We start from the raw sequence: 24,868 nt of genomic DNA on the forward strand, positions 1-24,868 counted from the left end.
CTCTCCCCCTTCTCTCTCGCCCCTTCTCTCTCGCCCCCTCTCTCTCTCTCCCTCCCTCTCTCCCTCCCTCCCTCCCTCCCTCCCTCCATGTTTTTAATTACATGCTATCCTATTCCTGTCTTAAGGCGTGAATTCCACAAGTAGTTTCAAGCCACTCGGATTTACCTGAAATTAACCCTCCCTGACTGGGGGGGTCATTCAATTCAATATAGAGGCACAGACACAGACACATGCACACGCACGCACGCACACTCACTCACTGTGTTGTAACTCTCAACAGACTACTCACTGTGTTGTAACTCTCAACAGACTACTCGTTGCACTGCATTTTCAGCCTGCTCTCTGAGTTATCTCAGGATAGTAATTGAGATGTTATCTGCAGAGGGAGGCTGCACTCCAGGCATCATTCACTGTGTGTGTGTGTGTGTGTGTGTGTGTGTGTGTGTGTGTGTGTGTGTGTGTGTGTGTGTGTGTGTGTGTGTGTGTGTGTGTGTGTGTGTGTGTGTGTGTGTGTGTGTGTGTGTGTGTGTGTGTGTGTGTGTGTGTGTGTGTGTGTGTGTGTGTGTGTGTGTGTGTGTGTGTGTGGGTGTGTGTGGGTGTGTGTGTGGCCCCGGTGCACAGCAGGCATTTCCATTTGTGCTGATTCAGGCTGTTTCTACCACCCTCTCCTGTGCGATTATAGTATCTAACTACTATGGAGAGAGCTAGCCTGCATCCTGCATCAGCTATGAATCAATGAATAAAACGGCAACATTACTACACCTGTTCCTGTTGCTATGTATGTGTGCATTGTAGACAATAAACAATGATTATCATGCCATCGCTCAAGGCCGGGTGACGTTTGACTTCCATTAGTTTCCTTTGGAAAATGTTAATGTCAGCAGGTCTGGATGGAGGTGGATGAAAGGGGCCTTGAAGCACTGAGTAAAGGCATGCTGGCTCAGATTAGAACGACCACTAACTCACTACGGCTCTCTCTCTCTCTCACTGACTATCTCTATCTCTCACCAACTCTATCTCTCACTTACTAACTCTCTCTCTCTCTAAGTACCCATCCCTCTCTCTCTTTCTCACTATCTCTCACCAACTCTACCTCTCTCTCACTCACTATCTCTCTCTCTCTCTCTCTCTCTCTCTCTCTCTCTCTCTCTCTCTCTCTCTCTCTCTCTCTCTCTCTCTCACTAACTGACTAACTCTCTCTCTCTCTCCCTCTTCCTCTACAGGAGTATGAAAGGTACAGTGTATTTTCACACAGAAGACACCAAGTGGTCTATCCAATCTCAGTGTAGGGTGTAATCACAACGTCATTAAGCATCATTAAGCATCACAATGTCACAATGTCACGATCACAACGTCAACCCAGTTACTGATCGGCGGTGAGGAAGACGGTCTTACCTTGATTGCAGGTTTTTCCAGTGAAGCCAGGGTGACACTTGCATTTGCTGGGTCCTACGCAGTCTCCATGCTTACACCCGTGCTGGCACAGAGCTGTTTGGGCAGGATTCCCAGAGATAGGAAAGAGGCAAGTGAGAAGAGCAATTCCCCGGAACACACTCACAGCCTGTTTTCATAACGCCCCTCAGGATAGGAGTGCTGATCTAGGATCAGGTGCCCGGTGTCTATGAAATCTAATTCATTATGAGCTAAAAGGCTAAAATGATCCTAGATCAGAACTCTCAGACACTCTGTGAATAGAAGCCCTGGTCTCAGATCAGATGTGAGAAAGCATTTAATCCTGTCGGACTTGTTCAGTAACTTGGTGTGCATTACTGTTGATCTACTTTAATTGAAATCATTCAGAAAACATTTTCTTGCACTGTTGGTTAGTGGCTTGTAAGTAAGCATTTCAACGTAAGGTCTACTACACCTGTTGTATTCGGTGCACGTGACTAATAATATTTTCTTTGATTTGTTGATTTACTAAGTACGACAATGCAAGCACAGCGGCACGTGTGTGTGATACTTGTGTGGGATTAGGGGCGATGGGAATTGTGGTTCAACAATGACCAGAGATAACATTTTCATGTGAAACCATGTTTTCATATCATTTATAAACTGTATAACTGTACAGCGCTGGCTTATTGGGAGAGAGAACCCTGTTTCCGTGTTGATTTTGATCCATTTCAAACCGTACAAGCCCTAAGCGATTAAAACACTTGAACTTTGTGCGAGCACTGAAGCGCTGATTCTCCTGGCTTTGAAAGCGGCTGCACTGATATTTACGGTGGAAAACGGCCAACACAGCTAAACGAGTAGCCTAATACCTCACTATTAGCACGGTGCTAAAGCACACAAAAGCAACCGTTTGCCGTGAACATTATGTTCAGTATCAGGCAGTAGAAACAACATAAAGCTGTCTGCTGGTTGTCCGTTGTGTGAAGTGTTGTTTAGGGCAACTGAAGGCATTAGGACTTGAGGCAATAGTAATGCTGTACAGTATCTCTGTGTGTTCTGGTGTTGGAGACGCACGGGTCCCAAATGGCACCCTATTCCCTTCATAGTGTATTACTTTTGACCAGAGCTCAATTGACCCTGTTCCAAAGTAGTGCACTACATAGGGAATAGGGTGCCATTTGGGACACAACCACAGAGCTGGAGGCTTGCTCTGCTTTCTGTTCTGTCTAACTGTGCTGCTCACTGTATTCACTGCAGCATACTAACCATGGCTGATATACAGGGGCCTCAGCCAACTGGTACTAATTTCCATTAAAAGCTTCATTAAGTCCGTCATAATAGGGACCAATCAGGCTCGTTAATTATCCCTACGGTTGGAGTTGGAGACGGGGGTGGGGGGTTATATGTGTTTGTGCCGGGAAGAGGGGTGAGTGTGCGTGTGCGCATCATGATTGGACACGTCTGGGCGAGCTCACTTATCTTGTCACAGATTTATTGTGCGCCTGATACCGTCATTATGTGAAGTACAATGTAGAGGTGCAGTGGGAAAGAGTGGAGACTCAACATCATGACTGATGCTTAGTGGAAATAGACAATGGACCTGTACAGAAGGCTAGCTGAGCATTGCTTAACTATAAAGATATAAGCAAGCATGAAAAGTATTTAATTGTGGCACTGCAAGTACACCCTACAGATGTAGGATCTTAATTTGATCACTCTTTGTTGCTGAGAATTGTCCTGCACAGCATGGAAAATGCGCACTTGTAGTGTATTCAAGGCTTAAAAAGTATTCTAAAGTTTGTAATTTACACTTTACATGTTAGTCATTTAGCAGATGGTGTTATCCAGAGCAACTTACAAAAACAATTAGGGTTAGGTGCCTTGCTCAAGGGCACATCGATAAGAGTTTTCACCTTTTACATTTCAGAATTCCTCAAAAAAAAATCTCTGTTCATCATAATCCACATAATAATTCACATTTCCTGTTGCTGCAGGATCATTTTCCTGCTGCAAACCGGCTCAAATTAAGATCCTACACCAGTATATAGGTTACCCAAAATGCCCATTCACAAAAGGTCAATTGAAATCGAATTAGGTAGCTTTATGAAGCGTATCATTGCGGCGGTTAAACCTTTGAGCATGGGGCGTTGGAGGTGATAGAGGGTTGGTGTTCATATTTCGGCTTGGAACATTGTTCATATTGAATTCACAGCCATTAGTGGGGATTCCTTCACCTGGAGGAGATAGCATTGTGTAGTCTCATTCCACTTTATTAGAATGTGTAACCTAATAGACAAGACAGTGTTAGCCCATTTTCCAAACCTGGGATATATGAGATAGGGTGTTAACGCGAGGACGCAGGTGAGCTGTGAAACCTCTAGATTACGCCCCTGATTAAAAATAAAAAAGGGTTTGACATATTTTGGCGGGGGGAGTTGAATCAGGGAAACGTCTAAAACATGTTAGGTCAAGTTCAAGTCCTTATCTGGTCAGCGATTTGGGCCAATTAAAGTCGATGAAATCATTTATTAATACAGTTGACACGGTCACTGTCACGAGCTCTGAGGGGTTTTTATTTTAAAGTTTTTCCACAGAGGGTAGTATGAGGACAAGCATGCTCAGAAGTAACCCATCCCAGGCTGTTGGGTTCAGAGAAAGGTTGGTCTTTTAAAATCTGCGGTGCGGCCCAGGGAAATACCCTGTGTTCATTAGACCACATCCAACGACATGAGGAACTAAAAATGGCCGCCGCAACCGTAGAGGATCAACTACATGCTCCAATTCAACGCGCTTCTCGTTCCCTGAATACCTACTGATGACATCGCTTCACACCAGTTTGCATCAGGCATTCCTCTGGCCATCCATCCTCAGAGCCCATCTAAGGATCAGGCCCCCAGTGTCCAGACTGGAGCCTGAAGTCACGAGCTCTGCTGGTCAGCTGCTGCTAGCAACCTAGCAGTGCCAAAAGCCCTGGTCTGGCCTAGAAAGCCTATGTAAATTACAATCGCCAGAACGCCCCCTCATCCCCAAAGAACATTTTGACGGCAGTTTTAGCCTCCAATATTAGTTTATTATCATCAAGTTCAATCCCACGGTCAATCAAATGGAGATATTTCATTAAATAGTGATCCATTCTGACTACTACATTTGTCGTCAAACAGGACCATGTGCTGACACAGACCAATCACGGGCCGGCAGGCTACGAGGAGGCTCACGCCCGGTGGAGTTGGCTCTCTCAGGCAGGATGAAAACGACTACATCGACCATGATCCTTTGGTAGTTACGACCACTTTTACCATGATCCTTAGCGATTTCTTGGTGCCATTCAGCCTCATTCAGCAATATGGCGTGGTTCAAATTCAAATAGTTCCGGCTTCCATAGGAATACGTGGATGCCGTCAGCGCTATCACCATCTACTGGTTTTAATGTCTACGCTAAGGATGTTGGTCTACTTTTGGTCTCTGGGGGTCCTATCAGATGTTTGTGAACTTCATTGGAATGAGGAAGTATGCTCCAGCTACATTGACTAACTACTGACAGTGTTTGGCAAAGACAGTTCAAATGTTAAGATGCAGTATATGATATTGTCAAAATCGTTGTATTTGGGTAGAAGAAAATATGGATATTTTTTTACTGTACTGCTTGACATCCATGTAGCCCCCCCCCCCCCCCCCACCACCACCACCACCACATTGCTAGAAAAACATTTTAGAGTTCCCTTATTTGACAGCGAAGTTCATTTCGTGCAATTCTACACATTTTGCCACAGGGCAGAGAGGAAAATTAGCTATTTTACATCTCATTTCCTAAAATGATATGCATTTGCCACAGGGTGTAGAGAATTTGCATGCAGTTTTTAATATGATACAGTATCTGAGTAAGACTGAATAACAAAATCAATGGGGGCCCCCCGGCTGGTAATTCGACCATGATTACTAAGTTTAGATAGCTGGCCGTTAGACTAACTTAGCAATCTAAAATAGTTCAGCTGACATGGCTAATTGAGTGACTATCAGTGACACAACAAGAGAAACACTGTTGATGCACAACCACATTGTTATATTGCACCTTGTTTATTCTACTATTTTAACTTGCAACAGTCATTTGAGACCCCAACTGAGTCCCCCCCCCCCGAACAAATCTAAACAATATATAATCTTTAATCACTGATGTATCCATTTTGAAGTTTGGGAAGTAGTCTACATTGAACTACAATTATTTTACATAGGCTCTTGGTTGATGAAGTTTTCATGTACTAACTAGGCAGATGTATATAGTTTATAGAAGGATATCAAACTCACAGGAAATGAATAACTAACACTTAGCCATCTGAGGGCATCACATAGCTCTCAGTCAAGTTGCTGGTGTGATCGCCAAACATCTCAGTCATGCTGCTGGTGTGAACGCCAAACGGGGGCTGCACCAGAGTTCTCAAGCCAGAAGGGGAGGAGATATTTCTTAGCCAAGGGGGGAGGGTGAGGGAGAAGGGGGGAGGTGGCTATTAATAAATCAGAGAAGCCAGGATTCAGAGGATGTGCCTCGCTGCCTTCAGGACCCCGTCTTGCCAAGAATTATTTTAAAGAAATATGTGGAGCAGCTGACCTTGTGGCGGACACCTTATTCTCCCGACTACTCTGTGGGTTAGAGCGAAGACGCCTGCTGCAAAACAAATGTGCAAACACAAAGAAAAGAACATTCCAGCAGGCGTTTTGTCTTGGTTGGATGAGAGAACAGAATCACGGCATGAGAGAGCCAGAGAGCCGTACTCGGGTCTCTTTTTGCCGAGTAAAGCATTCTTGAAATGATGCACAAAGCACAACAAGGAGTCACACACATTACATGGTCACAAGCACAGAGAATGGGCGTCGGATGTCACTTCCCCTTCGCAACATGCAATGTAGCTAGTAGCTACATCTTGAATATGCTTACAAACAAAGTGAAAATTCAATTTAAATGGAAGTTAGCATTAGCCCCATGGAGAACGGATGCTTCTCATCATGCAATGTTGCTAGTAGCTAATAGCTTTGTTTGAAATATGTTTACAAATGGGAGTTTAGTTGAATTAGTTACATTGGTGGTCAAATTGTGCCGTGGTGTCCGCAGAGATTATGCGTGGCATCATGCTGGCTAATTGCATGTTTGTGGAACGTTCACATCGCAAACCGAGAGAAGAAAGATATGGTGTTTTCTTCTAACACACTGACAGGCTGCAGATTTTGTGATGTTCAATTCAATTTCCTCCTCCATTCCTTTGATGGATAGAAATAGCACCACCGGCACCACATTTTGAAGGAGGCCGCAGCATATTTTTCTGTGTCTGACAAATAATTGATACAGGTGCTTAGGTATGAACAGATTGATATTTGACAAAGTATTTGATCCTTCCTAGGCCCACGTTGAATTGAAACACAATCTATTGATTTCTCCCTTTCAGAATCCATGTACTTTTTATTACCTTACCTTCCTTGTCTCTTTTACCTCATGATCACTAACAGATCAAACTACATGATTAAGGTTCTATTGAATGGATTTCCCCCATCCAGCTAATATCAGATCAGTGGCCTTGAAGAAAACGAGACAAAGAGAAGCTCTTTAAGACTATTATTATTATTTAATGGGTGCTTAAATAGGTCCTATATTTGGAAATGTGTTTTTTGCACATCCTCAGGGGTCACGGCCAGGGTATTGGTTAAACTGTATCAGTTTACACATTTTGTCACTCACTCATTGGCTTCCATTACCAATTAAAAGTCCTCTCCTAAGTCCTCTCCTAAGTCCTCTCCTAAGTCCTCTCCTAATCCAAGCTACTTTGTACTTCGAGAGGGAAACCGACTAAACAGTCTCGGGGAAAACTGCACTGAAGATCCGTATCCTCTTGGATTTCTTTACGGAATCCGGGATCAAAGCAATAGACCGGTAAGAGAGAGTTAATTTGGGACTTTCTATTTGGAGGGAGAGCGAGAGAGAGAAAGGAGAGCGAGAGCGAGAGCGAGAGCGAGAGCGAGAGCGAGAGAGAGAGAGAGAGGGAGAGAGAGAGAGAGAGAGAGAGAGAAAGAGAGCGAGAGCGAGAGCGAGAGAGAGAGAGAGAGATGGAATAGGATGCAACTGAGGAGGCTTCTAGATATTTGATTAAATTCATTAAAAAAATCACAGTACATCTGTGTCATTTGTTTAGTGTTGGTTTGATTAATTGCAGCTCTTTGCCAACATTTTAGTATAATCCGAGAGCTTGTTATGACTAAACGACTAGGATGTGAGGACTAAGGGAAACTTGTTGATTTGCCAGTGGTCTATTCTCATCCTGACTGTGAGTTAAAACTGAGGGACATTCTGATGTGTATGTAATCATTGGAGATATACTGCAAGTGCTTAGCAAGGCAAATGCATCTCTGTTTATGGTGGCACTTGGATAAAGTAAAGTAACGCTGCCTGTGATTTAAACCACCCAATCGCATGACATGTCAGTGTAGTACCAATGGAAATACTTGGTCTATAATAAATATCTCGGTTCTCTCTTTCTGTCCCTCTCTCTCTCTCTCTTGCTCTCTCCTCTCTCTCTCTCTCTCTCTCTTTCTCTCTCCACCATCTCTCTCCTTCTCCATCTCCACTCACTCCCTCTCCCATCTCTCCTCTCTCTCTCTCAGTTGTGGGGACAGGGAGCTTTAAATTCGGGGCAGACCCATTCCAGTTCTCCATTCTTTGTGAGCAGTCACCCAGACCGATCACTGAACTCTTGCAGGGCTGGAGACAGCCAGAACCCGATAGCACCGCCAATCTAATCTCCGGGGCCCCAAAACTGCAGTGGTGTAATCTGTAATCCATGACAACTGGCCTCCCTCCGTCTCCGAAGTTTAAATCAGCCCTACGGCGGCATGATGGAGTACTGATTGAGGTCTCGAGTGATTGGACTCGTGTGGTACGCTCGGTCGGGGGCATTTGAAGGCGTGAGCGAACACTCTGGTTTTTCTCCTGTGGCATTGATTTATCACAGCGTCTGAGACGGATGGCTGGCGGGAGAACGATACGGTTTCCTTCAAAAACAGGTGGTGGGTAAAAGTAGCTTTTGCCGAGAGGGGAGACGACTCTCCGAGGTGAAGGCGACGTTTTCTCGTACTTGACATGGAACGTGTGAGACTCCTGATGGGTACTTTGGAACAGTGGTAAGAGAAACAGACAGATAACACACTGCTGTTTAATGAACAGAAACAAGGTCCTGTCAAAGGTATCTACTCACCCAAAGGACTTGAACATGTCAATCAAACGTCAAGCGGAAACAGGGCTTACTCTACTAATCCCTGTCACTGTAGATCTGGTCTATTACTCAATTGTCTAGAAACTCTGTCCTCTCCTTGCCTCCTGTCTTCTCCTTCATTGCACTGATCTGAGAGAACTGACAAGGTGAAAGACAGCCTTATGATGGGCTTGATTCCACCATATTGTTTTCACCTGTCAATTCATTTCAAGTCAACGCAGAGGATGGAGCTAAACCCAAACAGAATAAAACAAATATTTGGTCTGATCAATGATGTTATATTCTGTCTACTCTAGAAACTGAGCTATCTTCTTCTTCCTGGTTGATCCAACATGGACAGCTGGGAGGACCTGAGCCAAGCCCAAAATGACCAGGAAGCAACACTTATTGAGTACAGGGATTCCTGCCAACACGACAGCAGAGCTCTTATCTAACTAGCCTAGCAACATGTTGGGGCCTTGGCTGTCACAAATAATAGCAACCACAAAAGCATCCCATTCTGCCACTTTGTCTTGAGCCTCGTCTCTTGAGTTCCCTCCCAGCACAGTCTTGGTCTGGCTCTAAGTCTGAGTCGCTAAGTCATTACCATAACTTGTTTTTCTCAAGCTAGGATCTATGTGAGAATGCAATTACCATATTCTGTTTTTCTTTTCACCTCAAATGAGGAGTGAGGGATAAAGAGGAGAGGAGAGTCAGCTGGCGGCGAGGCAGAATGTTAATCTGACACGATAAGTGGGCCTACAGGCACTAAGGTTACTCAACTCAACACTAACACTCTCACCTAGGGGAGAAGGGAAGGGAACGAGGTCGACCGCCTTAACAGAGCATCTGAAAGGAGGGCCTGATGCCAGACCTAAACCAAGTGAAGGTTATTGAGCTCAACACCCTCGCCTAGGGGAGAACGAAAGGCCAATAAGCGGGCCACAATTACAGTAGCCTGGTCCCAGGTCAGTATGTACTGTCTTGATAGCTTCTCTGGTCATTGTAAAACAACACAAACAGATCTGGGAACCAGGCTACCATAACAGGGCATCCAATGGAAGGCCCAGTGCCAAACGGAAAAAATAGAGCTCAACGTGAAGTAAATACCTTTGGACAGGGACCAGCAGTGTGACATTTAGTTTAGTCTAAAAACGACAACATGAACAAACACCAAAAAATCTAGCATGATTATAGCATGAGTCATGACAAGTGATTAGCAAAACAACAACAACAACAACAACAAAACAGTTAAAAAAAAATGCATATGAGGTGAAAGGTTATGAAGGTCATGTGAAGTATTATAACGATGACATGAAGCATTATAACCCATCCCCCACCCCCAGGCGTCTAGGTTAGTAGATTGACAGAGACGGAGCCAACATGCAGCCCAGCCTCTCTCTGTCTACTCTCTACATGTTGTGCGTAAGTAAGCCCGTTGTGTCACCCATCACACTTCCGCAGCCGAAGCAACAGCTGTACCATCATGTGTGCAGCAAGCCATGCAGTGGATCTCCCATTTGTCAGGCTGCTCGACACTTTCAGAGCTCCCTATTAATATCATTCACACATCTCTGCAGGATATAATTACACAGTATGGCAGCAGCCAATACTTCTCTGTTTCCATAAGAGTCAATATTTGTCCATAGGGCTAGATATTTTATTAAGGGTCAATATAATATCAGACGGTGGTATAATGTAATACTGTTGCACAAAATGTGTTCATTCTAATAAAATTAGGTATTTTGAGGCTACAGTAGGCTCATTCTAGTAAAACGAGGTATTTTGAGGCTACAGTAGGCTCATTCTAGTAAAACGAGGTATTTTGAGGCTACAGTAGGCTCATTCTAGTAAAACGAGGTATTTTGAGGCTACTGTAGGCTCATTCTAGCAAAACAAGGTATATTGAGGCTACAGTAGACTGATTCTAGCAAAACAAGGTATATTGAGGCTACAGTAGACTGATTCTAGTTAAACAAGGTATATTGAGGCTACAGTAGACTGATTCTAGTTAAACAAGGTATATTGAGGCTACAGTATACCACCCTGCATACCACTGCTGGCTTGCTTCTGAAGCTAAGCAGGGTTGGTCCTGGTCAGTCCCTGGATGGGAGACCAGATGCTGCTGGAAGTGGTGTTGGAGGGCCAGTAGGAGGCACTCTTTCCTCTGGTCTAAAAAAAATATATCCCAATGCCCCAGGGCAGTGATTGGGGACACTGTCCTGTATAGGGTGCCGTCTTTCGGATGGGACGTTAAACGGGTGTCCTGACTCTCTGAGGTCATTAAAGATCCCATGGCACTTATCGTAAGAGTAGGGGTGTTAACCCCGGTGTCCTGGCTAAATTCCCAATCTGGCCCTCAAACCATCATGGTCACCTAATAATCCCCAGTTTACAATTGGCTCATTCATCCCCCTCCTCTCCCCTGTAACTATTCCCCAGGTCGTTGCTGCAAATGAGAACATGTTCTCAGTCAACTTACCTGGTAAAATAACGGTAAAATAAATAAAATAAAAATTCTAGCAAAACGAGGTATATTTACAGTAGGGGCATCCTCTGAATCCATGACTGGATTTACTCAACATGCCACCAAAATGATTCCCTGCACACCTGCATTTACATATACATGACATTTACTAAATATTAATTCACAGCAATCATTTACAATTATCTGTTTACATGGCTACAAGCTTATAATGGGAATCTGCTCACTAGAGCCTTATTCTCGGCTAGAATATCTTTCCCCCAACACGGAAAACTCAACAGCAGCAGTGAAAATGTCAAGTGTATTTTTCACTTTGTGTGTGTGTACGTCCACGTATGTGCCTATGAACAAGTGTGTGTGCCGTGTGCTCGTAGGTAGAGTGTGTGTTTCAGAGCCCTTAGTTACTATATGTCTTCTGTATAGCACTTTGTGACATCGGCTGATGGAAAAAGGGCTTTATAAATACATTTGATTGATTCTACACGGGTGTTCAAGCCTCTTTCTACATCCTAATTGTGGTTAGATCCCAGCAGCTACACCCTGGTAACCCACAGCAACCCCAGTCGGAAACCCTGGTTGCCCCCGGTAACCCTAACCCAGCAGCGGGCACGGTAGAGTTGGCACTACTCACGTTGGCAGTGGCCCCAGGAGCGCCTGGTCCATCCCCAGCAGCAGTCGATGCGGGCGCCGTAGCGACACAGCCCATTGGACGAGGCCATCTGCCGAGGCCACCTGTCAGGAGACAGCTCTATCAGTTCACAGCCAATTAAAATGGACGAATTTAAAAGCCAGCATGGTCTGTTGGTTCTTGCCCACCATGCCAGGAGAGAGAGACAGAGACAGAGACAGAGACAGAGAGAAAGACAGAGACAGAGACAGAGACAGAGACAGAGACAGAGAGAGAGAGAGACAGAGACAGAGAGAGAGACAGAGACAGAGAGAAAGACAGAGACAGAGACAGAGACAGAGAGAGAAGTCTCATTCAAAACAAAGCCCAAGGCACTGACTGACAGACTGAATATATGTTTGTTCATTCTTTACCCAGCACATAATTAAACGTTACTTGTTTTCCAAATGCTAAGCTACTCCCATGTCCCTCAGAATGTGTAAGGAAAGTAAACAAACTTATCTGTGAGCGAGCTGGCACAAAAAACACAGGACATTTCCCAATCAGCATGTTGGCATTTATTGCACAGGGGAGCCATGTTGGTTGGTGTGATGTCAGAGCTGAAGCCTTACGGGTGAGACTACAGAAGAACAGGACCCAATGTAACTAATACGACAAGCTTCTCTCCACATCGGTGATCACTGACACTTTAATCTGTGGGGCCAGGCAGAGACTCCCATAGCTCAGAATGAAGGTGTGTGTGTGTGTGTGTGTGTGTGTGTGTGTGTGTGTGTGTGTGTGTGTGTGTGTGTGTGTGTGTGTGTGTGTGTGTGTGTGTGTGTGTGTGTGTGTGTGTGTGTGTGTGTGTGTGTGTGTGTGTTTAGAGATTAGCCTGCGGTGAGTTATCATTGTGACGTTCATAATGTGACCCCCCCCCCATCTTCAGACTGGGGTGTATTCAGTGATGTGAAATGTTCTGAACATCGCAGATAGAAATAAAATGAATAGATCTGACACAATGGCATGACAGACAGTCCTATCTGCTCTGCACAACACAGTTCTATCTGAACGTCACAGTTGAACAAGCCCCTGCTCTGAGTGCTAATACCAAAGGACGTAGAGGCGTCATGAGCATCGACTGTCTGTGTGCCAACGTCCAAATGAAACATTATCAGAAGCAGAATGTCAGAATGTCATTTGCTATTAAAGAAAGTGGGGAATGATAATGCCACCTTTCAGAAAGTGGAAAGAACATGAGGCTAGTGCCGTTTTCATCCTGGCAATGGGCAAATACCTTATGACAGTTCTTGTATGAAAACCAGCCTAAATTATGTTTCTGTGAACTGACGTTACGTTCTGTTCTATTTCAGAGAAATAGCTTCTTGGCAGAGTAGAGTAGGATTATTATTTATCTGTAGCGGAAGCACAGCACAACATATTTTTAACAGGAAATAGAGAAAGATTAAGCCCATTTAAGGATGCCTCGGATGGGGACAACTATCAGAGCATGGTGTTCTGTGACGTTAGCGAAATGAATCAGAGACAGTAGAAATAGAATGAACAGGGCTGACATAATTCTAAATTCTACATGACACAGAATCATCTCCATTCTAGACAATTCATTTCTATCTGAACGTTTTGTAACGACAGAGAGATCAAGGTTCTGATGCTTGTTATCGAACCGAAGGAGCCAAAGATGTCTTGAAAAAAAAACACTTGGCATAAGGGGCGTCTTGCCTTGCTCTATCGTGCCTCAGCATTGAGGGCTGAGGAGACTGAGATTGACGTGGTTGTGCATGCGGGACACGTCCTACCCTCCTGCTAGCCCATCCAGTTAGCCTCCATTGCCAAAACTCTGGAAATGCTAATGTCTGCCCCCGCTGCCAATCACTTCACAGGAGAGAAAACCTGATGGAAGATGCTAAGTGGAAATGGCAGGACCAGGGAAAATGTTTGTACGCAGCATGGCTGGCAAGGAGAGAGAGAGAGAGAGAGAGAACAAGAGAGAATCAGGAGCCCTGAGCACAATCCGATAGGAGACACATTGGGAATGTTAAGGAGAGAAATAGGGAGAGGAGGAGAGAAGAGCAGAAGGGAGGAGAAGATAAAGAAGCAGAGGAGAGGGCTCTGGAATTGATTGCCAGACATGATTGTGAATTGGGGGCCGAGAGTTACCGCACACACACACAGCAGGACCACTGACCAGATGGAGCCACAGGTCACCCACACACACACACACACACACACACACACACACACACACACACACACACACACACACACACACACACACACACACACACACACACACACACACACACACACACACACACACACACACACACACACACACACACACACACACACACACACACACACACACACACACAATGAGCACCTGGTCAGATACAGGGATATCGTCACATTGCCACAGCTTGCACTGAAAACACATAAACCCTCTGCTGATAGCTAATAGCATGCCTTGCTAATAACTATCAATATTGAATGTAGATCAACGGGTGAAAAACATCATTAAAATAGTTGATTAACACATAATAACGAGGAGGAAGAGTTGCTGCAAATTGGTCCATCATCGTATTACTAATTTAAACATAACTCCTTGGCTGTTATTATTCAGGGGTCATTTTTATCCACCCGCGTAAAACTAATAGGGCCTAAAAGTGATATGATATTGCGGGCATAGCCTCGCCAACTGAGTGGGAGGATGATAATTGGTTTGCCTGAAGCGTTTTAGCAACACAAAAAAGTGGCAGTGTAGTCGATCCTGTGCGGCGGGCGGGCAGGGCGGCAATGCCAACGAACAGGCGATGATGCAAATGAACTTTGAGCGGCACCTCATAAAGAGACGTGTGATGCCATGCCAGTGGTACAGGAGGTGAGGTGGGAGGGAGAGAGAGAGAGAAAGAGAGAGAGAGAAAGCGCTCTCTGTCACTCTGTCTCTCTCTTTCCATCTCTACCACTCTCTCCCTCCATCTCTTTCCCTCTCTCCCACCATCTCTACCACTCTCTCCCACCACCTCTACCACTCTCTCCCTCCATCTCTACCACTCTCTCCCTCCATCTCTACCACTCTCTCCCTCCATCTCTACCACTCTCTCCCTCCATCTCTACCACTCTCTCCCTCCATCTCTCCCACCATCTCTACCACTCTCTCCCTCCATCTCTACCACTCTCTCCCTCCATCTCTACCACTCTCTCCCTCCATCTCTACCACTCTCTCCCACCATCTCTACCACTCTCTCCCTCCATCTCTACCACTCTCTCCCTCCATCTCTCCCACCATCTCTACCACTCTCTCCCTCCATCTCTACCACTCTCTCCCTCCATCTCTACCACTCTCTCCCTCCATCTCTACCACTCTCTCCCTCCATCTCTCCCACCATCTCTACCACTCTCTCCCTCCATCTCTACCACTCTCTCCCTCCATCTCTCCCACCATCTCTACCACTCTCTCCCACCACCTCTACCACTCTCTCCCTCCATCTATACCACTCTCTCCCACCACCTCTACCACTCTCTCCCTCCATCTCTACCACTCTCTCCCTCCATCTCTACCACTCTCTCCCTCCATCTATACCACTCTCTCCCTCCATCTCTACCACTCTCTCCCTCCATCTATACCACTCTCTCCCACCACCTCTACCACTCTCTCCCTCCATCTATACCACTCTCTCCCACCACCTCTACCACTCTCTCCCTCCATCTCTCCCACTCTCTCCCTCCATCTCTACCACTCTCTCCCTCCATCTCTACCACTCTCTCCCTCCATCTATACCACTCTCTCCCTCCATCTATACCACTCTCTCCCTCCATCTCTACCACTCTCTCCCTCCATCTCTCCCACTCTCTCCCTCCATCTCTACCACTCTCTCCCACCACCTCTACCACTCTCTCCCTCCATCTCTACCACTCTCTCCCTCCATCTATACCACTCTCTCCCTCCATCTCTACCACTCTCTCCCTCCATCTCTCCCACTCTCTCCCTCCATCTCTACCACTCTCTCCCACCACCTCTACCACTCTCTCCCACCACCTCTACCACTCTCTCCCTCCATCTCTACCACTCTCTCCCTCCATCTATACCACTCTCTCCCTCCATCTCTACCACTCTCTCCCTCCATCTCTCCCACTCTCTCCCTCCATCTCTCCCACTCTCTCCCTCCATCTCTACCACTCTCTCCCTCCATCTCTACCACTCTCTCCCTCCATCTCTACCACTCTCTCCCTCCATCTATACCACTCTCTCCCTCCATCTCTACCACTCTCTCCCTCCATCTATACCACTCTCTCCCACCACCTCTACCACTCTCTCCCTCCATCTCTACCACTCTCTCCCTCCATCTATACCACTCTCTCCCTCCATCTATACCACTCTCTCCCTCCATCTCTACCACTCTCTCCCTCCATCTCTACCACTCTCTCCCTCCATCTCTACCACTCTCTCCCTCCATCTATACCACTCTCTCCCTCCATCTCTACCACTCTCTCCCTCCATCTATACCACTCTCTCCCTCCATCTCTACCACTCTCTCCCTCCATCTATACCACTCTCTCCCTCCATCTCTACCACTCTCTCCCTCCATCTATACCAGTCTCTCCCTCCATCTCTTTCCCTCTCTCCCACCACCTCTACCACTCTCTCCCTCCATCTATACCAGTCTCTCCCTCCATCTATACCACTCTCTCCCTCCATCTCTTTCTCTACCATTCTCTCCCTCCATCTCTCTCCCTCCATCTCTACCACTCTCTCCCTCCATCTCTTTCTCTCCCTCCATCTCTTTCTCTCCCTCCATCTCTTTCTCTCCCTCCATCTGTCATAAAACTGAGCATAGCTCTCGGCTGTTGGAACACGGCAGAATCATGCACACAACCGTGCTGTTATAACACGATTTATCAAAGTAGAACTGAATTATGACTAGGTCAGTTATACACTACGGTATGTTGGAGTGATGTCCCATCAAATTCTCCATGTAAAATTCCTATTGTGTTATTACTGTAATCATTCTGAACACGGTGCATTGTAGAATAATTGCGTTGACGGCAGATCAGATAGATGTATGTCTTTATACTTTTGATCCATGTCTATGTCTGACCATCTGTGTATGAATAATACTTCATTGCAGTAAGCTGTGAAGGAACTGAAGCACAGAATTATCACGTTTGACATTCCTTTGGTGCCTTGTCAGGAAAACAAACCACTAGGCAGGGTCTTCACAACAGACGCTGGGGCAAAGTATCCATGTCAGTCCATCATCTAGCGTCTGTCTGTCTGTCTGTCTGTCTGTCTGTCTGTCTGTCTGTCTGTCTGTCTGTCTGTCTGTCTGTCTGTCTGTCTGTCTGTCTGTCTGTCTGTCTGTGTCTGTCTGTGTCTGTGTGTGTCTGTGTGTGTCTGTGTGTGTGAGATAGGCCAATCTCTGCTGTTTGACAATGAATAGGATGACATATTGCTCATATAGCAGCACCCGACACTTAAATGGCACTAAGAGACATAATTATATTGCATGATAATAATCCGCGTCTTAAAAGTGTCCCTCAGAATGATGAGAGTAATAATAACAATCCATCTATGGCTGCAATGTTGCTTGACAGTGACACACACACACACACACACACACACACACACACACACACACACACACACACACACACACACACACACACACACACACACACACACACACACACACACATAACCTTTGCATGCACATTTAATCTAAATACCTGAGGACAAGTAGCACACTCATGTTAAAGAGAGCATCGCTTCATAAATGTTCATGAAAGTGGCTCGCTTTTATTCTGAAAACGACTAGTACCACACACTTCTATAAGCACCGGTTGACAAGTAGCTTTTTTCACTAGTCCTGCTGAATTACTTTGACCAATTTCCAGGAAAATGGCTTGCTTTCTCTGTATACACTCAAGTATTTTAACATCAACCCTGGAGGCTAACATAATGTCGGTCTATTTTTGAAGGTCTAATGTAGTTAGAATATACTAGGGATGTTTGGAAGGAGAGTGAGGACATGGTTTGGAGCAGTAACTTGGAGAGAGGAGGATTGGAATGTATTGGCTGTGTCTGGAGCAAAGCAATGTAGCGACATCATCATAGAGCGATAGCCTCCATGAGTAGTGGCTATTTAAAGGGAGAATCTGGATTTTTTCCCCAACTAGGATAAGATATCTCATCCAAGCTGTTCAATGGGCTGATTAATGGTCTGACATACAAACTCAGGATTGTGGCTTTAAAAAAAGTGAACTAGTCCTTAAAAAGTTATCTAATGTGTAGTCTTTCATCGAGGCAAAGTGTTGTGACCTTACCTCAGCTAGCCCATTTCCTGATTACAATTCAGAATCACTTATAGACCACATCACAACAAGATTAGCCTAGCGACATTTTTCATCCTCGGACTACACATTACTGACAACAATGTTGATGAGTAATGAAAACCCCTCAACAAGGAATTACAGGTACAGTTAATCTGTAATTAATCAGGCCTGTTTTGAGCCAATTTACCTCTAGGACAAAAGGACCTTGCTGTGGCTGGCCAGTGAGCGGTGACGGCCCCTCAGTTGCTAGTTTAACCCATTAGCTCTCTCCTCCAAACAGCTAGTTCAGATAATAAATGACTTTCCTCCACAGCGTTCTCACGGGACCCTCTCCCTATGAATTTAGATTGAAGTCAGCAGGCCAGGTTTATAACCGGGGAAATAGGCCAATAATGACCCGCGTGACTAGCCGCGCTCCATCAGAGTGTGACGCTAATTACGTATGCTGCTTGTTTAATGTAAATTATCATTACGGGTTGGGCAGGGAAGGGCATATATCAGCACAACTCACCAGACTGGGACCGTGGCCCTGTCACAACACACTAACATTACCTAACATTAGACACTGTGACAACACATACAATCACTCACACACTCTCACCTTCACACACACACACACACACACACGCCCCAACCCGTGTTTAACGACAGACAGGTAGGAAAGTTCAGCCCTATCAATCCCTAAGAAATATTCTATTGTCTCTGAAACCTTATTTGTGTAAGATATCAGTGAGGTATGGATTGTGCTTAGGGCTCAGTCTGTCTGACAATAATAAATGGGGGTGCAAAACCAAATTAAAATGCTTGACTGCGTTCACTATTGCAGTAATATCATGTCTTAGAAATACTCTCCAACTCTATTTGTCTCACTCTATTGCTATTTGTACAGAGTCTAATCCAATTATAGTGTGAGACCTGAAGCTCTATCCTATGGAGATACAGAATAAAGAGTGTCTTCAATGCACCAGCACTCAGATTGAGGATCCAACCCGAAATGCCATACTATTCCCTATATAATGCACTACATTCGACCAGGGCCCATTGGGAACTCCACAGGGACTAGGGTGCCATATAGGATGCAACCTAGCCTTCAGTTCCTCAGTCTACTGTATCACTCTCCCAAAGGAAACAGCCTTTATGATGATGAATACTGCAAGGCAAGTGCATTGGAGCCAGTCCAGTGAAAGTGAACCTGCCTTATTAATAAACAATCTTGAAAAGGTATCCTGAAGGAATACATATTTGGAATACCAGAGGGCTTACTGTGTATATAGGTAGAAAAAAGTATATAGGTCATTTTATATACAATGACCTAAAATGGAATTCTTGAGTATGATGTTTTTTTTACTGCTTATTAAGAGCTGTATAACATTCATTTTATGGAGAGAGAGAAAAAATGACAGCTGCACCAGATAAAGTAGATGTAGATCTCAATCTCAGGAACATTCTTTAGATTGGGCACTTTTCTCCTTTCCAAATACTTCACCGGATTCGTGTTTGGACATGAACCACCCGGCAAGGTAGGTGCTGTCACCATGTTATCAGCTCATTGAGAGGGAAATCCAAGCAACTGACTTTGACCAAGAAAGTAGACTGCTGGCTACTCGGGTTTGGTAAATGTAGGCCTAAACACAGAAACACTGTGTATTACCAAAAATGGTGAAGAAACTCTGTGGTATTCGGCCTACGTACTAACATAGACCTAGTAAATCCGCATAAAAAATGCCAAACAAAAAGCAACAGCAAAAACATTACAAACATTTATTAATGTTCTTTTTTTTATACATAAAAAAGTACACCATTCATTCGAGATAAAGAATGATGTTATTTTTTATGAAAATAAGGGAGAAGAAAATAGATTATACTGGTATAGGTCTATTCCTTCCACTGTACGTCGAGTGCGACTACAGCCCGAATCATTTCAGCACATCAGCAACGTTTCAGTCTATGCATTGCAAACTCATACGCTCACTATGTGGAAGTCGCGTTCATAGCATTAGGAATTAATAGCATCTCCGTGGTCACATTAACCCTCTGTTGAAACTCGCTCAGAGTTTACGAGAGCAACACCTTCTCCACATTCCACAACGCAATTTGAACACTTCTAAAAACAACATAATTGATAGAATGGAGAGAAAAAAATGTACACAAAAATGTAGTCTTTTGAACAAGATGTGTAGATGTGTGCACTTACCTGCCGTCATTCTCAGCACTTGCCCCTAAACAGAAACCGTACAACACCATCAACTTTATCCATAATTCCATGGTTAGGGGAATGAGCGCACACCGCGCTTGCACTCCTAAAATCCAAGTGAAACGTCGGACTGTACACTGCAGTGTTCAATTGTTAAAACGAAACGAAACAGCGGAGATGTGCTCCCTCCCAACGTTAAACACGCACTGGCATGAGAGGAGATTCGCTGTTGTCCTTCAAACGGACACCGATCCTTTAAAATGTTTCGGAGAAACCAGCCCGTTGCTTCCTCGAGAAGTGACCCAGCGCGTGTGGAGCGGAGTGCACTCTACTGGTGTTAAATGGGCCCCGCAGGTTCCTTCTCTCTCGGTCTCTCTATCTCTCCGCACAAGTTCACTGGGCTGCTACCCAATGAAAACGCTTCAGCGCAGTCGGAGCGCGCACTACTCGTCGATGACTGTTGTGAATACACTGATGCTAGTCATTTGTCGTGGTATAGTGCTGTGCCACTTTACGCAGAGGTAGGCTGGAAATCCATAGATTTTTAAAAAAATTGCAAATTGGCGACGGTCCATTTATTAATTAATTTGGGAGTCCCAGTGAGACCAAGATCTCTTTCACAAGGGAGCCTTTCCATGTGTGATATAGGTTGCACTCACGCACTGGCTGTGCATACTTTGGATGGCTTAATTAATTGCATAGCCTGCTCAGACACGCAGTACCATCGCCCACCCAGTAATAAGGAGTTCTAGCCTCCTGCCTACACACCCTGTACATAATTTACAGCACAAAACATACTTTAGGACTAACTTCTGAGGGAACCCAAAGGTATCATAATATTTGCACATAAATGAACAGATTGTGCTTTAGAGGATAAACGTTGAAAAGGTCTCAGATAATACTTCACTGCAAATCCACCCATCCTTCAGTGACACCCTGAATTGAACTCCCAGGCTAGATATTTGGCTCAACATTATAAATGTATTTAAAAAAGACAGTTCAATTCACTTTTGCGCATAGTCAATCATAATTAATCACAGAGGTACATATAGTTACATAAGGATTATATATATATATATATATGATCGGGCTGAGTTAAAACCTACACTCAGAATAAAAGGTTCTGGATAGAACCAAAAGGGTTCTATTGGTTGCTTCATATATGGCAACCCTAAAAGGTTCTGTGTAGAACCCTTTTGTAGTCTTTTGATCAGAAATCCATTGGGTTCTTCTTCACTGAACCAAAATTGGTTCCATATAGAACCCTTGTGTTCCATATAGGCTTTTATATGGAACCAATTTCGTTTCTATACTGAACAAAACTATAAACGCAACATGCAACAATTTCAATGATTTTACTGAGTTACAGTTCATATAAGGATATCAGTCAATTGAAATCAATTCATTAGGCCTTAATGTATGGATTTCACATGACTGAGCAGGGGCGAAGCCCACTGGGGAGCCAGGCCTAGCCAATCAGAATGAGTTTTACCCATGAAAGGGCTTTATTACAGACAGAAATACTCCTCGGTTTCATCAGCTGTCCGGGTGGCTGGTCTCAGATGATCCCGCAGGTGAAGAAGCCGGATGTGGAGTCCCTGGGTTGGCATGGTTACACGTGGTCTGCGGTTGTGAGGCAAGTTGGACATACTGCCAAATTCTCTAAAACGAGGTTGGAGGCAGCTTATGGTAGAGAAATGAACATTTAATTCTCTGGCAACAGCTCTGGTGGACATTGCTGCAGTCAGCATTGCATGCTCCCTCAAAACTTGAGACATCTGTGGCATTGTGTTGAGACAAAACTGCACATTTTAGAGTTGCCTTTTATTGTCCCCAGCACAAGGTGAACCTGTGTAATATGCCACACCTGTCAGGTGGATCTTGGCAAAGGAGAAATGCTCACTAACAGGGATGTAAACAAAATTGTGCACAAAATTTGAGAGAAATAGGCTTTGTGTATGGAACATTTCTGGCATAATTTATTTCAGCTCATGAAACATTGGACCAACCCTTTACATATTGCATTGATATTTTTGTTTAGTATATATAGAACCTTTAGGGGTGCCATATACGAAGCAAGCATAGAACCCTTTTTGGTTCTATCCAGAACCTTTTTTAGGCAACAGTAAAAAATATGTTGGAAACTTGAAATACCCGCCAATATGACCATTACGCACAGGACGTGCGGTGGCCATAGATACAGTGACCTATTTCAAAAACAACTTGTATATCTCCAATAATTAGATATGAATGAGATAGGCACTGTAATAATTACAGAAAATTAAATATATACAGTGCATTCAGATAAAATTCAGACCACTAGACTTTTTCCACATTTTGTTACATTACAGCCTTATTCTAAAACGTATTTGTTTTTTTCCCTCATCAATCTATACACAATAACCCATAATGACAAAGGAAAAACAGGTTTTTATACATTTTCTACGTTGTAGAATAGTAGTGGAGACATCAAAACTATGAAAATAAGACATACGGAATCATGTAGTAACCAAAAAAGTGTTAGACAAATCAAAATATATTTTATATTTGAGATTCTTTTAAGTATCCACCCTTTGCTTTGATGACAGCTTTGCACACTCTTGGCATTCTCTCAACCAGCTTCATGAGGTAGCCACGTGGAATGCATTTCAATTAACAGGTGTGCCTTGTTAAAAGTTAATTTGTGGAATTTCTATCTTTCCTAATACGTTTGAACCAATTAGTTGTGTTGTGACAAGGTGGGGGTGGTATACAGAAGATATCCCTATTTGGTAAAATACCAAGTCCATATTATGGCAAGAACAGCTCAAATAAGCAAAGAGAAACAACAGTCGATCATTACTTAAGACATGAAATGCAGACGCAAAAAACCATCAAGCGCTATGATGAAACTCACGAGGACCGCCACAGGAAAGGAAGACTCGGAGTTACTTCTGCTGCAGAGGATAAGTTCATTAGATTTACCAGCCTCAGAAAATAAATGCTTCACAGAGTTTAAGTAACAGACACATCTCAACATCAACTGTTCAGAGGAGAATGCATGAATCACGCCTACATGGTCGTATTGCTGCAAAGAACGCCCTACTAAAGGACACCAATAAGAAGAAGAGGCTTGCTTGGGCCAAGAAACACGAGCAATGGACATTAGACTGATGGAAATTTGTCCTTTGGTCTGGAGTCCACAACCGATGATCTCCGCATGTGTATTTCCCACCGTGAAGCATGGAGGAGGTGGTGTTATGGGTGGGTTGCTTTCTTGGTGACACTGTCTGTGATTTATTTAGAATTCAAGGCACACTTAACCAGCATGGCTACCCCAGCATTCTGCAGCGATACGCCATCCCATCAGGTTTGGGTTTAGTGGGACTTTTAGGGTTGCACATTTTGGGGAATATTCAGAGGTGGAGACTTTCCGTAGGAATAAACAAGAATATGGGAATTAATGGCAATATATGGGAATTAACAGAAATATATTAAAATAAATATTAATACCATTTAAATGCAGATGTTTTTTGCATTGGATATATTTACCATATCATATGGAGACAAATATAAACCTTATCATCAGTAGACATAATTGCAAATGATTAAATCCTTCCAAAAAACGATCTAGTTACGAATTGAACTTTAGTTAAATGAGTTGACTCTTCACACGGCATGATTTCACTGAACAACAAAAGAAAGGGAATATTGAATGATCCCCAATGATCCATCGCATCTCCCAAAAATGTTTTCAACATACATCTGTAAAATGATAGACTAGAAACTAAAGCTTTGGTTGTCTTCCTCTCAGGCTTCCATGTCTTCTCCCTGGACCTCCTCAATGTCCACCTCTTGAACATTAGACTCTGAGGCCTCATCTTCACTGTCACTTTCCAACCTTGATGAGGATGGCTCGTTGTCAGGCTCAAAAAGCCTCAAATTTGCCTGGTTGGCCACCAATTTTCAACCCTTGTATTGGTCAGCCTGTTGCGTGCTTTGGGGTGTGTTCCCAAACAAGGACCAGTTGCGCTCTGAGGCGGCTGATGTTGGTGGGATTTGAAAGATCATGGAGGCAACAGGTGAAAGAGTCTCAGATCCACAAAGTCCCTTCCTCCAGGTGGCTGATGAGATATGTTGGCACAACCACCATATTGCATCTCCATCCCAAAGCCCTTGCTTGGAAGTGTACTTTGCCAGGCTGCCAACAACCTTGCCCTCATCCAGGCCAAGGTGGCGAGACACAGTAGTGATGACACCATAGGACTTGTTGATCTCTGCACCAGACAGGATGCTCTTGCCAGCATACTTGGGGTCCAACATGTACGCTGCTGCGTGTATGGGCTTCAGGCAGAAGTCTTAATGCTTTTTGATGCATCTCAGAACTACAGTTTCCTCTGCTTGGAGCAACAGTGAATGGGGCAGGTCAGTATGGATTAGAGGTCGACCGATTAATCGGAATGGCCGATTTCAAGTTTTCATAACAATCGGAAATCGGTATTTTTGGGCACCGATTTGCAGATTTTTTTATATATTTTTTTACACCTTTATTTAATCTTTATTTAACTAGGCAAGTCAATTAAGAACACATTCTTATTTTCAATGACGGCCTAGGAACGTTCTGCCTC

The 24,868-nt window shown here is 44.3% G+C and overlaps 1 protein-coding gene across 6 annotated transcripts in view; it reads right to left on the minus strand.

Annotated features, from left to right (window-relative positions):
* npnta (nephronectin a) overlaps nt 1-20,739 on the minus strand; it is a 56,881-nt gene extending 36,142 nt beyond the window's left edge. The window contains exons 1-4 of one of the 6 annotated variants that reach the window (XM_055924062.1): nt 20,262-20,739; nt 11,744-11,844; nt 5,999-6,052; nt 1,396-1,488 (exon numbers count right to left, since the gene is read on the minus strand). In XM_055924062.1, coding sequence (XP_055780037.1) covers nt 1,396-1,488; nt 5,999-6,052; nt 11,744-11,844; nt 20,262-20,332 — 319 coding nt within the window. In that variant the 5' untranslated portion in view covers nt 20,333-20,739. Of the gene's footprint in view, nt 1-1,395; nt 1,489-5,998; nt 6,056-11,743; nt 11,845-20,261 lie in introns of all 6 variants that reach the window. The other 5 variants (XM_055924061.1, XM_055924066.1, XM_055924065.1 and 2 more) reach the window with 5 other exon arrangements.
* Between the last annotated feature and the right edge of the window lie 4,129 nt (nt 20,740-24,868).

This window comes from Salvelinus fontinalis, chromosome 5, assembly GCF_029448725.1.
Source record: "Salvelinus fontinalis isolate EN_2023a chromosome 5, ASM2944872v1, whole genome shotgun sequence".
NCBI classification, from domain to species: Eukaryota; Metazoa; Chordata; class Actinopteri; order Salmoniformes; family Salmonidae; genus Salvelinus; species Salvelinus fontinalis.